This window comes from Pristis pectinata, chromosome 1 (genome assembly GCF_009764475.1).
Source record: "Pristis pectinata isolate sPriPec2 chromosome 1, sPriPec2.1.pri, whole genome shotgun sequence".
Taxonomy (NCBI): Eukaryota; Metazoa; Chordata; class Chondrichthyes; order Rhinopristiformes; family Pristidae; genus Pristis; species Pristis pectinata.
Window position 1 is genome coordinate 81,779,128 of NC_067405.1, and position 15,570 is coordinate 81,794,697.

Genomic DNA, 15,570 nt, shown 5'->3' on the forward strand with positions numbered 1-15,570 from the left:
GCTGAAGTTAACAAGGCTCGGATTGATGAAGCCAACCAGAGAGCAAACAAACTCATCAAAAAGTAATGTGGAGCCCATGAAACTTGCCTCTGAATTTACAGCTTCACCTTAGAGTCTTATTTCTGTGTGAGTCACTGCGCTGCCTTGTTGCGATTTCTCCTACCAACCTATTTCCTTGAATTAGTTTAAGATGTACTGAGTGGCTCACAGCATTGTTGACCCATGCACAAGCTCCCCTGTCAAAATCCAACCACCCTCAGTGACCTGTATAGACAAGTGACTGATTTCTCAAATGTTCCTGTACAGAACCTCTGATGTAAAGGTGTTGGAGAACTGACTGAAAAGGGAACCTTGAGCAAGATACTAATTCACATCTCCAACACTGGGGCATATTTCTGACCAACTCCCCACTTGTCGCTCTCTACTCTGGCCACCTTTACTCTTGTTGCTTACTTTCTCCATCCCATGCCTGCAGGTCTCCCTGTCTCTTCCCACAAATGCCACCATTTGTTTTCAATATAAGCTGCTGTAGACACCTGCCTTCCAGTCTGAGAAGAGAATGTGGAGCAGGAGAAAGAGTTGGATATTGTTTAATTAGAACAGTGTTCTAGAGACTCCAACTAAAGTAATGGTGCCCTGTAATTCAGATACCTCCTGCTCCCAAGGATGGATCATTGCTTGTACACCATTTCTGCCTTCATAATTCTGTGTCCTTGCTTGGTTTGTCTTTAATGAGGGACTTCTCTACAGTACAAAACTCATTCAAGTCTTGCCCCTAGCAATTAAAGGATAGTCTAGGCTCCAATGTTTTGCCATGTGACTGTGTACTGACCTGAATTTAAATTGGTTGTGTCATACCCTACACAACATTCCCCCCCCCCCGTTGTGAGTTACAGTCACTGGCTGTATGGTAGAGTTAATGCAGCAAGTCACCTTTAGTTGTGCTGTTAGTTGGGTGAAGCTGGCTTTCCCCTTAGGCAAGATTCTCTACAAGGCTTGTCTTCATCAGGGACATTTCATGAAGCCTCGCTTGGCTTCATTACTTATCAGTGAAGTGTGTACATAAAGTAAAATATACAGTATATTGCACATTTAATCATTTCTCTCCAACTGTGAGTGCATTGGGAAATAATGTTTAATAATGTGAAATGTGATCACAAACTTATTGAGCTCCTTTCACCTTCAAATGTCTCAATTCTTTTTCTAAAATAAAGATGTATATTCTCCCATGAAGTCACTGTAATTGAAATACAGTTCAGAGCATTATCACATACCCCAGCCCAAGGCAGGAAGGGTTGAGCAGGGATTGTCTAGCACAGATTGGGGCAGGCTGAGGAAACTTTACCCTGTTCCCCTCTGTTCTGTTTTTACACTTCAAATCAAGGACCAAAATAAGCAGAGGATTAACAAAACATTTTATGTGCAAAGTATGTTATATACATTGTTCTAAATAACAAATGGTAACCCTGTCTCATCAGCAAGAGCTCAGACCAGAGAATACGGTGCAATTATACCTTGAAACTGAGCTTTGACAGTATGGGAATGCCCCAGGTCCCAGACAATTGCCTCACTCCCATCAGTTAGAGTGTGGGTTATAGGGCACCATTCATATTCCTGCTCAGATTCCACCCCTCAAAGTAGTGTGCAAAGTGTTGAAGAGATCAAAGGAGCAACAACAGTAGCTTGGGAGTGGGTAGCGTTACATGCCCTCATTTAACAACAGCTTAAACTACAGCATTTAGTATTGTATAAGACGGTCAGCTTTAACTGTAAAACAGGCAAGGAATTGATGGTCATGTCTCCTACAACACAGGTACTTCCACTCTTCTGGGCTAAGAAATTTAACCACCGTTTAACCAGCCATCCAAAGGCCAGCCCGTCGTCCCACAGTTGAAAGGCTCTCGCACCTGGGTGTTCATTAAGCAAACTTCTTCTTTGTTGCTGTAAAGCGTTCCATGTACTGAAAAGAGAAAGAACAATCACAGGTCAGACAGCAGCACCACAACCACCCCATGAGGACAGTCCAGCATGCCCTAGCTATAAACCCAGGCTTGGTGCACCACCACCATGCTTGTCCAATGCCCTGCTCACTTGGGTGGGATACAGGAAGGCAAGAATGTGAATGGAGTGTTAGTAAAATGAGAGAGCAAGCTGTAGAGTGGGTGGGAAGTTGAAGGGATTAGATGTCCAGAATATGGTGAGTGGGAAAGGGGAATAAGATTTGGATGGGATATGAATGGGCTTGGGCAGTATTTAGTCTGGATATGAGAGTACATGGGGAAAGGTTAGGGCACTGCAATTGCTGGCATGGAGCAAAACTGTGCCAACAATGTTCCTGTGTTGATGTTTTCACTTCACGTTCTCGGTGCAGAGTGCAACAGCTATAAATTCTTGGTCTTATCTCTCGGCCCAGGAAGCCACCACTTCCTGCAGCAGCACAGCAGTCCTCCTGCTTCCCATCGCCGAGACCAACCTTATCGTATCCCTCCAGGTCTCGCAGTTTCCTTATTTCAAAGAGGTTGCCTTCCACAGCCAGCAGAGAGATCTGGGAATCAGCCAGAATACTGATGGGGATCATGGAGATTTCTAAACAGTTCTCTTCCATCCGCAACACCTTCAGCCGTGGACAACGGGAGATGCGTGGTGAAATCTGAGAGACCTGGAAGTACAAACTGGTTACTTAAATCCAAACATCAAACTGGCAGATGAGACTGCAGATGCTGGAAATCTGGAGCAAGACACGAAGGAGCTGGAGGAACTCAGTGGGTCAGGCAGCAGCAAACAGGTAGCTTGTCTTTCAGAACTGACAAAGGGTCATTGACCTGAAACATTGTCTCCAGAGGTGCTGCCTGACCTGCTGGGTGTTTCCAGCATTCTCTGCTTTTATTGCAGGTTTTCAGCATCTGCTGTGCTTTGATTTCAATAATGGATGCAGCTAATAAGTTTTAAGTTTATTTGTCCTTGTTCTGGTTCCTCCTTATCAAATTCATTTTAAGCACCTCAATTGGATTACGCAATCTCCCGACTTCAAGGGAATACAAATCTAGTACATGCAGCCTGTCTTCACAGTAGCGTAGCGGTTAGCGTGACGCTATTACAGCGCCAGCGATCGGGGTTCGATTCCCATTGCTGTCTGTAAGGAATTTGTACGTTCTCCCGTGTCTGCGTGGGTTTCCTCCGGGTGCTCCGGTTTCCTCCCACATTGCAAAGACGTACAGGTAGGTTAATTTGGGTTTAAAATGGGCGGCACGGACTCGTTGGGCCGGAAGGGCCTGTTACCACGCTGTAAATAAAATATTAATATTATAATTCTGGTGCATCAATGTTCCCTCAGGCCAACACAGCTCTCCAAATGAGGCCCAATCTGAATTGCAATGTTACTTCCATCCCTTTCAACATAAATGCAAAGATGGGACTTTTACTTTTTGTACCATCACTTTTTGACTTCACTCCTGTAAATTCCTTCCTCTCTCTGCTCAGCCCATACTTTTTTAAAACAAAACCCTCATCCATATTTCTTGGCTTCAAAGTTGACCTTACCACCAATGACTGCTAAAGGAAAAAATAATGTATGTTAAATGTGGTTTGATGTTTACAAATCCACACTGGCTTCCTCTCCACACATTGAGGTGCTCACAACTCAGTGTGTACAGGGGATAATACACAGACTATGGTGCAATTAGCTAACAGTATACACAGTCCTGCTGTGCACAACTAATGTTCACAGCTCAATGTACATACCCAGTAGTGCACATTAATGTAAAGAACTCACTGGACAACCAATGCTCAAAGTGCACACACCTTATACTGCATATCCTCTGGTACTGGAGCTTGTTTAAATGTGGTGACTGACCTGGTTCTGGTTGACATTAAGTTCAATGGCCTGCAGCTGTTCCAGGTCATCTGGAAGACGCTGGATTTGGTTCTTGGACAGATCCACTACATCCAGGTGTCGGAGTTGACATAGCTGGAGAGGAAACTCCCGCAGCCGGTTCCCGGAGAGGCTCAGGATCTTCAGGGCTGCCAGCTGCCCAAAGCTGGAAGGGAGATGCTTCAACGAGTTACCACTGAGGTGAAGATTCTCCAGTTTCTTCAATTTGCCCAAGTCCTCAGGAAGAACAGCTGACAGGAAGGGAAGGACAGAAAAACCTCAGGCTGACAAAGACAAACTTGTTCAGTTGGTAAGGTTGACGGCTAGTTAAGGTACTGAGCAATCTTCCAATTACAGGTCACTCTGAGGCTGGAGACCACGTAGGAGGGCAAGATTCATGTTTCTAGAGTACTGAGTTTTTTTTACTCAGAGTGGTGAGTGCGTGGAATGGGCTGCTGGAAACAGTGGTGGAGGCGGATACGATAGGATCTTTCAAGAGACTATTAGATAGGTACATGGAGCTGAGTAAAATAGAGGGCTGTGGGTAAGCCTAGTAATTTCTAGGGTAGGGACATGTTCAGCACAGCTTTGTGGGCTGAAGGCCCTGAATTGTGCTGTAGTTTTTCTTTGTTCTCTATGGACCACAAGGGGCAGGCAACGGCTTGGAAAGGTTGCACGAGAGGTTGGATGATGTAGTAAGAGAAAAGGGTATAGACTCCTGGGATTAAGATCAGTCAATAATGGCCTTAACAGAAGGCATGGGCTTCACCTAACCAAGACCAGGAACCAGAAATATTTTAAGTGTAAACAATGCTGTTGGGGTGGTTAAATCAAATGCAGCAGAGAAATAAAGCAAATAAGAAATGGAGTGTAGAAAAAACGAGAAGTACAGGAAAGTCATAAAGAACAAACGTGGATAGGTGGAAGTAAGTGGAGTAATAAAGTCAAGCAGACAGAGAGAGGTCAGTTGGTGTGTGAAAATAGACAAGAAGATGGAAACACGCGATAGCATGATGGTTGGGTGTGAAGTAACAGCATTAACAGAGACACATGATGCTGTGTTCAGTTGATGGGTTACTCAGTCTTACCCAATTTATTGTTATTGAGAGTCAGGCTCTTCAATGCTGGGAAATGCCCAATGACAGAAGGCAAAGTCTCGATCTTGTTTCCTGAAAGATCCATCGTTCTCAAATTTGCTGCGAGTCTCTGCAGGTCTACAGGGAACTGAACATTAAAAAACAAATCCCAACATACATAAAGATTGTTAAAGGATTAAAAGGGCCATCCTATACACCCCCCGTTATCACCATCCAGAGTCTCCAGGCTAAATGCCAACTTGCACCCAGATGTTGGTTGGCCAAGGACCGAAACAGACTCCTTAATCTCCAGAAAGGAACCCAAAACCAAAACTATCAGCGGAATGGGAGTACTGTCATGGAATATCAGATTGGCTATAGATTGGGAGTATGGTCAATGGGATATCAATTTGGGTACAGGTTAGGAGTACAGTCAATGGGAGAACAGTCACAGGGTATCAGATCAAGTACAGGTGAGGAGTTACTGCCAAGTTCTATTCTTGTCACCTGCATTCCTGAAATGAGTGATAGCCACATGTAGGAAATGATCGGGAGCGCGAGGTGAGCAAGTGGAATCAGCCGAGGACTTCAGAAAAGATAAGCTTTTTTCCTAACAATTCAGGGATAGCGGGGATAGACTGCGCAGGCACGTGACATCAGTCAGTAGCGCGCGAACAGTTTAAAAAGACTGCTATATCCAGCGGGCAGTTGAGTGAGAGGGAGCGGAGAGATTGGGCTTTGGATCAACAGGCTTAGGCGGTAATGGGGCAAGGTAGGTGATAATTGAGGAAAGAAAGGAATATGAGTGCAGTTTTCTGTGCTAGGTGTCAGATGTGGGAGTTCCCAGAGTCTCCCAGCCTCCAGGACGGCCACATCTGCACCCGGTGTGTAGAGCTGCAGCACCTAAGGGACCATGTTAGGGAACTGGAGAGGCAGCTCGATGACCTTCGTCTGGTCAGGGAGAGTGAGGAGGTGATAGAGAGGAGCTGTAGGCAGGTGGTCACACCAGGGCCACGGGAGACAGGCAAGTGGGTCAACAACAGGAGGGGGAAGGGCAAGAGACAGGTACTAGAGAGTACCCCTGTGGCTGTACCCCTTGACAGTAAGTTCTCCTGCTTGAGTACTGTTGGGGGAGACAGCCTACCTGGGGGAAGCAACAGTGGCAGTGTCTCTGGCACAGAGTCTGGCTCTGTGGCTCAGAAGGGTAGGGAAAGAGAGAGGAGGGCAGTAGTGATAGGGGACTCTATAGTTAGGGGGGCAGTCAGGCGATTCTGTGGATGCAGGAAGGAAACTCGGATGGTAGTTTGCCTCCCAGGTGCCAGGGTCCGGGATGTTTCAGATCGTATCCAAGATATCCTGCAGAGGGAGGGAGAACAGCCAGAGGTCGTGGTACATATTGATACCAATGACATAGGTAGGAAAAGGGATGAGGTCCTGAAAAAAGACTATAGGGAGTTAGGAAGGAAGTTGAGAAGCAGGACCACAAAGGTAGTAATTTCAGGATTACTGCCGGTGCCACGCGACAGTGAGTATAGGAATAGAATGAGGTAAAGGTTAATTGCATGGCTGGGGGGTTGGAGTGAGGGGGAGGGATTCAGATTTCTGGATCACTGGGGCCTCTTTTGGGGCAGGTATGACCTGTACAAAAAGGACTTGAATCCCAGGGAGACCAATATCCTGGTGGGGAGGTTTACTAAGGCTACTGGGGAGAGTTTAAACTAGAATTGTTGGGGTGTGGGATATGAACTGGAGAAACTGGTCAGGTGTTTGGCTCTCAAATAGAGAAAGCTTGTAGACAGTACGAGAGGGAGGATAGGTAGGTGATAGAGAAGGGACGTGCTCAGACCAACGGTTTGAGATGTGTCTATTTTAACGCAAGGAGTATTGTGAACAAGGTGGATGAGCTTAGAGCTTGGATAAATACTTGGAGCTACGATGTGGTGGCCATTACAGAGACTTAGATGGCTCAGGGACAGGAATGGTTACTTCAAGTGCCGGGTTTTAGATATTTCAGAAAGGACAGGGAGGGAGGCAAAAGAGGTGGGGGAGTGGCACTGTTGATCAGAGATAGTGTCACGGCTGCAGAAAAGGTGGACGTCGTGGAGGGATTGTCTACAGAGTCTCTGTGGGTGGAGGTTAGGAACAGGAAGGGGTCAATAACTTGGTGTTTTTTTATAGGGCGCCCAATAGTAACAGGGATATCGAGGAGCAGATAGGGAAACAGGTCCTAGAAAGGTGTGATAATAACAGTTGTTGTGATGGGAGATTTTAATTTCCCGAATATCGATTGACATCTCCATACAGCAAGGGGTGTAGATGGGGTGGAGTTTGTTAAGCGTGTTCAGGAAGGATTCTTGACACAATATGCAGATAGGCCTGTAAGAGGAGAGGCTGTACTTGATTTGGTATTGGGGAAGTGAACCTGACCAGGTGTCAGATCTCAGTGGAGATAGTGATCATAATTCTATCTCCTTTATAATAGCATTAGAGAGAGATAGGAACAGACAGACTAGAAAGGCATTTAGTTAGGCTAAAGGGAATTATGAGGCTCTCAGGCAGGAAATTGGAAGCTTAAATTGGGAACAGATGTTCTCAGGGAAAAGTACGGAAGAAATGTGGCAAGTATTCAGGGGATACTTGTGTGGAGTTCTGCATAGGTATGTTCCAATGAGACAAGGAAGTTATGATAGGATACAGGAACCATGGTGTACAAAGGCTGTAATAACTCCAGTCAAAAGGAAAAGAAAAGCTTACAAAAGGTTCAGAGAGCCTCTTAATGTTAAATCTGGAAGAGTATAAGGCTAACAGGAAGGAGCTTAAGAAGGAAATTAGGAGAGCCAGAAGGGGCCATGAGAAGGCCTTGGCAGGCAGGATTAAGGAAAACCCCAAGGCATTCTACAGGTTTGTGAAGAGCAAGAGGATAAGATGTGAAAGAATAGGGCCTATCAAGTGCAGCAGTGGGGAAGTGTGTGTGGATCCGGAAGAAATAGCACAGGTACTTAATAAATACTTTACGTCAGTATTCACCACAGCAAAAAATTTGGTGATTGTATTGAGGACTTGCAGCAGGCTGAAAAGCTTGAGCATGTAGATATTTAAGAAAGAGGAGGTGCTGGAACTTTTGGAAAGCATCAAGTTGGATAAGTCGCTGGGACCAGATGAGATGTACCCCAGGCTGCTGTGAGAGGCGAGGTAGGAGATTGCAGAGCCTCTGGCGATGATCTTTGCATCATCAATGGAGACAGGAGATGTTCCGGAGGATTAGAGGGTGTGGATGTTGTTCCCTTATTCAAGAAAGGGAGTAGAGATAGCCCAGGATATTATAGACCAGTGAGTCTTACTTCAGTGGTTGGTAAGTTGATAGAGAAGATCCTGAGAGGCAGGATTTATGAACATTTGGAGAGATATAATATGATTAGGAATAGTCAGCATGGCTTTGTCAAGGGCAGGTCCTGCATTACGAGCCTGATTGAATTTTTTGAGGATGTGACTAAACACATCGATGAAGGGAGAGCAGTAGATGTAGTGTATATGGATTTCAGCAAAGCGTTTGATAAGGTACCCCTTGCAAGGCTTATTGAGTATGTAAGGAGGAATGGGATCCAAGGGGACATTGCTTTGTGGATCCAGAACTGGCTGGCCCACAGAAGGCAAAGAGTGGTTGTTGACAGGTTGTATTCCGCATGGAGGTCGGTGACCAGTGGTGTACCTCAGGGATCTGTTCTGGGACCCTTACTCTGTGAATTTTATAAACTATCTGGATGAGGAAGTGGCGGGATGGGTTAGTAAGTTTGCGGATGACACAAAGGTTGGAGGTGTTGTGGATAGTATGGAGGGCTGTCAGATTACAGCAGAACATAAGATGCAAAGTTGGGCTGAAAAGTGGCAGATGGAGTTCAACCCAGATAAGTGTGAAGTGGTTCATTTTGGTAGGTCAAATATGATGGCAGAGTATAGTATTAATGGTAGGACTCTTGGCAGTGTGGAGGATCAGAGGGATCTTGGGGTCCGAGTCCATAGGACACGCAAAGCAGCTGCACAGGTTGACTCTGTGTTTAAGAAGGCATATGGTGCATTGTCCTTCATCAATCGTGGAATTGAATTTAGGAGCAGAGGTAATGTTGCAGCTATATAGGACCCTGGTCAGACCCCACTTGGAGTACTGTGTTCAGTTCTGGTCACCTCACTACAGGAAGGATGTAGAAACCATAGAAAAGGTGCACAGGAGATTTACAAGGATGCTGCCAGGATTGGGAGCATGCCTTATGAAAACAGGTTGAGGGAACTCGGCCTTTGCTCCTTGGAGCAATGGAGGATGAGGGGGGAACCTGATAGCAGTGTATAAGATGATGAGAGGCATTGGTCGTGTGGATAGTCAGAGGCTTTTTCCCAGGGCTGAAATGGTTGCCACAAGAGGACACAGGTTTAAGGTGCTGGGTAGTAGATATAGAGGAGATATCAGGGTTAAGTTTTTTTTTACTCAGAGTGGTGAGTGTGTGGAATGAGCTGCTAGCAATGGTGGTGGAGGTGGATATGATAGGGTCTTTTAAGAGACTGTTGGATAGGTACATGGAGCTGAGAAAAATAGAGGGCTATGAGTAAGCCTAGTAATTTCTAAGGTAGGGACATGTTTGGCACAGCTTTGTGGGCCAAAGGGCCTGAATTTTGCTGTAGGTTTTCTATGTTTCTATGATCGCTCTCGCATCCACTCTTCTCAAGGATTGGAGATATCAACCAGCCTTGTATTTCCTTTAACCTGCTTGAACATATTCCCAAAGACTCCTTGGCCCTGCAGTGGAACTGAAAGAGTTATCGAAGGCACACATGAAAGTCAAAGTGACTGAGGACCTGTGCGCAGCTTTGCATTAAACTGATGCTCCATCCTGATGGTCACCACAGACTAGGTGGACCCAAGGGGCTGTTTCTGTGCTGTATTTCTCCCTATGTGTACCTCTCTGAAGTCTTCTGTTGTCCAGCAGTTACCTGGTTCATTATTTCCAATCATTACCAGCAATACTTCTGTTCCCACGTGCTCCAATTCCCCTCCCAGGAACTGTCAGTTCCCCATTTATATGCTGCCCGTCAGCATCACCATCTGTTAACATGGCATTCATTTCCACATCTACCATGGCAGCATCCATTTCCACTTCAGTCCCTGCCCTGACCCTTCCACTACAGCAGTCCCCGGGTTATGACAGGGTTCCGTTCCTGAGAACTGTTTATTTCTGACTTACAAACAGTCCAGGTTATGAAAAGAAACAGTGAGTGGGAGAGGATCACAGAAACAGCTGTGATGGGAGAGTGAGCAGGCACAGCAAGAGTGGCTGCAAGCCAGCCTCACTGACTCAGTGAGTGAGTCTGCCCAGCAGTCCCAGCTCTGCTCTGCTCGGCTCCACCCAGCCCCCAATTATTGCAGCTCGTGGAGAGAAGGCACATGGAAATTCCCCATTCCCACCCAGCAGAAGATGCCTGCAGCAGCTGGCAAATCCATCCCATCAGTCTCCCAAACACTTGTATGTATGGGGTGTCCATAAGTCAGGCCTTCATAACGTAGGAAGGACCTGTACCTCGATATTGTCTGACACCAGAGAAAATTGTTGCAACTAAATATTGGGCTGGCTTTGTTCTATCAGGCACCCATCTTCAGCCACTGGCTCCATCTCTCTCCCAGGCAAGGAGCTGAAAATGGCCCAGACTATTCACAACTGAGCCCAAGAAAGCCACACCATCACCACGAACTCCACATACTCCTTAGCAGCATCACCTCACTACATCCCTGCTCCAGCTGGTCTGGCATCCAGATGTGAAATTCCCTCCCTGAACCTCTTTCAAAACTGACACTGAAGCTTCTCACCTCATTGAGGCCTTTCCCTGTAAGCTGGAACACACCCGTCTTCTGTGCAGTTTCCAGGTGAGCTTTCAGGGCACTGTTCCCCATGGCAAAACCAAAAGAAATAATTTCCCCAATCGCCATTCACATCGAAGTCTGTTTAAGATGAGTCCTTCTCCCAACACTGCAGTCACACTAGATCATATCTAAAAGAAAGACAAAAAAAAAATGAGGAACTTACACAATGCCCACCCACCCACCCACCCTTGCTGGATCTATACTACTCTCTCACCTACAAGTCAACATCAATTCCCATCAGCACCCAGTCCACTATGTTTGGCCAATCTCAGCACTGTCAGTGCACCCAATATTGGATCAATGCATCACCAGCACTGTTGGTGCCCCCAATCGAGACAACATTCAGGAACAATGAAAAAGTGCCACTCAGCAGTTGCATCAGACAAATGCCAAGCAATAACCATCCCCAATAAGGGTCTGTCTAACTATCTACCCTGATATGACATTACCATCATTTGAGTTCCTCGCCATAAAAATCTTGGGGGTCACCAACGAGTGGCCAGAAACCAACCTGAGCCATACGTACAAGAGGTCAGAGACCAGGTATCTGCAGAAGATCGGTCGGAGTCTGATGGGACAAACTCCACTTGCCTGGATTATTATTCCCCGTTGCCTCCCCTCCCCTCCCCTCCCCTCCCCTCCCCTCCCACCTCGTCACCACACCACCCCACCCCACCGCCCCAGTGAGCGCACCTGTGCTTCTGCAGACAGAGGTGGCTGGAAACACTGCAGTTGCAGAGCCCGGACACACCCTCACCTTTCACTACCCGAGCCTGCCGCTGCTCCTCCCGGTCTCCAGGGCCAGAGTAGTGGCCGGAACCCCGACGACGACACTTCCGCCTATTCTCGGCGGGGCGGGGTCCAACTCCACCCACCTCACGGACACGGGTAACGGCCCCAGACGCCTCGAAAAGGGAAATTGCGCGTCGACCTTACCAAGATGGTGGGTGCCCTGCGTCATAAGGCCGCGACTCGTCAATAACGAACGTTATCGGCATTCGATCGGGCGTCGGCGCGAAGCAAGGAGCGGTGAGTGACGGCGGCTCGAGGGGTGTCCGTGCGGTCCCCACCCCACAACAACCCACCCCAACAACAACAGCCCACCCCCCCACCCAACAACAACCCACCCCAACAACAACAACCCACCCCCCCACCCAACAACAACCCACCCCAACAACAACAGCCCACCCCCCCACCCAACAACAACCCACCCCAACAACAACAGCCCACCCCCCCCACCCAACAACAACCCACCCCAACAACAACAGCCCACCCCCCCACCCAACAACAACCCACCCCAACAACAACAGCCCACCCCCACACCCAACAACAACCCACCCCAACAACAACAGCCCACCCCCCCACCCCAACAACAGCCCACCCCCCCACCCAACAACAACCCACCCCAACAACAACAGCCCACCCCCCACCCAACAACAACCCACCCCAACAACAACAGCCCACCCCCCCACCCAACAACAACCCACCCCAACAACAACAGCCCACCCCCCCACCCAACAACAACCCACCCCAACAACAGCCCACCCCCCCCACCCAACAACAACCCACCCCAATAATAACAGCCCACCCCCCCCACCCAACAACAACCCACCCCAATAACAACAGCCCACCCCCCCCACCCCAACAACAACCCACCCCAATAACAACAGCCCACCCCCCCACCCCAACAACAACCCACCCCCCCACCCCAATAACAATAGCCCACCCCAACAACAACCCACCCCAATAACAACAGCCCACCCCCCACCCCAATAACAGTCCACCCCAATAACAACCGCCCACCCCCCCACCCCAACAACAACAGCCCACCCCCCCACCCCAACAACAACCCACCCCAATAACAACAGCCCACCCCCCCCACCCCAACAACAACCCACCCCAATAACAACAGCCCACCCCCCCACCCCAACAACAACCCACCCCAATAACAACAGCCCACCCCCCCACCCCAACAACAACCCACCCCAATAACAACAGCCCACCCCCCCACCCCAATAACAACAGCCCACCCCAACAACAACCCACCCCAATAACAACAGCCCACCCCCCCACCCCAACAACAACCCACCCCAATAACAACAGCCCACCCCCACCCCAACAACAACCCACCCCCCACCCCAACAACAACCCACCCCAATAACAACAGCCCACCCCCCCACCCCAACAACAACCCACCCCAATAACAACAACCCACCCCAATAACAACCGCCCACCCCCCCACCCCAACAACAACCCACCCCAATAACAACAGCCCACCCCCCCCACCCCAACAACAACCCACCCCAATAACAACAGCCCACCCCCCCACCCCAACAACAACCCACCCCAACAACAACAGCCCACCCCCCCACCCAACAACAACCCACCCCAACAACAACAGCCCACCCAACAACAACCCACCCAAACAACAACAGCCCACCCCCCCCACCCAACAACAGCCCACCCCCCCACCCAACAACAACCCACCCCAACAACAACAGCCCACCCCCCACCCAACAACAGCCCACCCCCCCACCCCAACAACAGCCCACCCCCCCACCCAACAACAACCCACCCCAACAACAACAGCCCACCCCCCCCCCAACAACAACCCACCCCCCACCCAACAACAACCCACCCCAACAACAACAGCCCACCCCCCCACCCAACAACAACCCACCCCAACAACAACAGCCCACCCCCCCACCCAACAACAACCCACCCCAACAACAGCCCACCCCCCCACCCAACAACAGCCCACCCCCCCACCCAACAACAACCCACCCCAATAACAACAGCCCACCCCCCCACCCAACAACAACCCACCCCAATAACAACAGCCCACCCCCCCACCCAACAACAACCCACCCCAATAACAACAGCCCACCCCCCCACCCAACAACAACCCACCCCAATAACAACAGCCCACCCCCCCACCCCAACAACAACCCACCCCAATAACAACAGCCCACCCCCCCACCCCAACAACAACCCACCCCAATAACAACAGCCCACCCCAACAACAACCCACCCCAATAACAACAGCCCACCCCCCACCCCAACAACAACAGCCCACCCCCCACCCCAACAACAACACCCCACCCCCCACCCCAACAACAACCCACCCCCCACCCCAACAACAACCCACCCCAATAACAACAGCCCACCCCCCCACCCCAACAACAACCCACCCCAATAACAACAGCCCACCCCCCACCCCAACAACAACAGCCCACCCCAACAACAACCCACCCCAATAACAACAGCCCACCCCCCCACCCCAACAACAACCCACCCCAATAACAACAGCCCACCCCCCCACCCCAACAACAACCCACCCCAATAACAACAGCCCACCCCCCCACCCCAACAACAACCCACCCCAATAACAACAGCCCACCCCCCCACCCCAACAACAACCCACCCCAATAACAACAGCCCACCCCCCCACCCCAACAACAACCCACCCCAGTAACAACAGCCCACCCCAACAACAACCCACCCCAATAACAACAGCCCACCCCAACAACAACCCACCCCAATAACAACAGCCCACCCCAACAACAACCCACCCCAATAACAACAGCCCACCCCAACAACAACCCACCCCAATAACAACAGCCCACCCCAACAACAACCCACCCCAATAACAACAGCCCACCCCAACAACAACCCACCCCAATAACAACAGCCCACCCCCCCACCCCAACAACAACCCACCCCCCCACCCCAATAACAATAGCCCACCCCAACAACAACCCACCCCAATAACAACAGCCCACCCCCCACCCCAATAACAGTCCACCCCAATAACAACAGCCCACCCCCCCCACCCCAACAACAACAGCCCACCCCCCACCCCAACAACAACCCACCCCAATAACAACAGCCCACCCCAACAACAACCCACCCCAATAACAACCCACCCCAATAACAACAGCCCACCCCAACAACAACCCACCCCAATAACAACCCACCCCAATAACAACAGCCCACCCCCCCACCCCAACAACAACCCACCCCAATAAGAACAGCCCACCCCCCCACCCCAACAACAACCCACCCCAATAACAACAGCCCACCCCCCCACCCCAACAACAACCCACCCCCCCACCCCAACAACAACCCACCCCAATAACAACAGCCCACCCCCCCACCCCAACAACAACCCACCCCAATAACAACAGCCCACCCCCCCACCCCAACAACAACCCACCCCAATAACAACAGCCCACCCCCCCACCCCAACAACAACCCACCCCAATAACAACAGCCCACCCCCCCACCCCAACAACAACCCACCCCAATAACAACAGCCCACCCCCCCACCCCAACAACAACCCACCCCAATAACAACAGCCCACCCCCCCCACCCCAACAACAACCCACCCCAATAACAACAGCCCACCACCCCACCCCAACAACAACCCACCCCAATAACAACAGCCCACCCCCCCACCCCAACAACAACAGCCCACCCCCCCAACAACAACCCACCCCAATAACAACAGCCCACCACCACTCCACCCCAACAACAACAGCCCACCCCCCCACCCCAACAACAACAGCCCACCACCACTCCACCCCAACAACAGCCCACCCCCCCCACCCCAACAACAACCCACCCCAATAACAACAGCCCACCACCACTCCACCCCAACAACAACAGCCCACCCCCCCACCCCAACAACAACCCACCCTAATAACAACAGCTC

The 15,570-nt window shown here is 50.0% G+C and overlaps 3 protein-coding genes across 6 annotated transcripts in view; 2 read left to right on the top strand and 1 right to left on the bottom strand.

Moving 5' to 3' along the window:
- LOC127578905 (synaptosomal-associated protein 23-like) overlaps positions 1-1,233 on the top strand; it is a 33,289-nt gene extending 32,056 nt beyond the window's left edge. For all 3 annotated transcript variants that reach the window (XM_052031461.1, XM_052031475.1, XM_052031469.1), the window contains exon 8: positions 1-1,233. In XM_052031461.1, coding sequence (XP_051887421.1) covers positions 1-66 — 66 coding nt within the window. In that variant the 3' untranslated portion in view covers positions 67-1,233.
- Positions 1,112-11,761, bottom strand: lrrc57 (leucine rich repeat containing 57). 2 transcript variants are annotated; one of them, XM_052031440.1, is made up of 6 exons: positions 11,613-11,761; positions 10,802-10,983; positions 4,960-5,095; positions 3,854-4,122; positions 2,474-2,659; positions 1,112-1,960 (listed from the first exon to the last, which is right to left on the bottom strand). In XM_052031440.1, the coding sequence occupies exons 2-6, from the start codon at positions 10,919-10,921 to the stop codon at positions 1,919-1,921; spliced, it is 753 nt and encodes a 250-aa protein (XP_051887400.1). In that variant the 5' UTR covers positions 10,922-10,983; positions 11,613-11,761; the 3' UTR covers positions 1,112-1,918. The 2 variants fall into 2 exon arrangements, with proteins under 2 accessions (XP_051887400.1, XP_051887409.1); XM_052031449.1 differs by having other exon boundaries at positions 11,549-11,682.
- haus2 (HAUS augmin like complex subunit 2) overlaps positions 11,733-15,570 on the top strand; it is a 27,875-nt gene continuing 24,037 nt past the window's right edge. The window contains exon 1 of the mRNA XM_052031491.1: positions 11,733-11,884. The gene's annotated coding sequence lies outside the window, so the exon portion shown is untranslated. The remainder of the gene's footprint in view (positions 11,885-15,570) is intronic.

Bases quoted from the DNA above. Each gene is read 5' to 3' on its own strand.
- lrrc57 (XM_052031440.1), bottom strand. From the start codon at position 10,921: ATGGCGATTGGGGAAATTATTTCTTTTGGTTTTGCCATGGGGAACAGT. The intron at 2,660-3,853 runs GTCAGTCACCAC...TTGTACTTCCAG, and splicing joins TTAATGTCAACCAGAACCAG to GTCTCTCAGATTTCACCACG. The intron at 1,961-2,473 runs GTTGGTCTCGGC...TTCTCTTTTCAG, and splicing joins ACCTGGAGGGATACGATAAG to TACATGGAACGCTTTACAGC.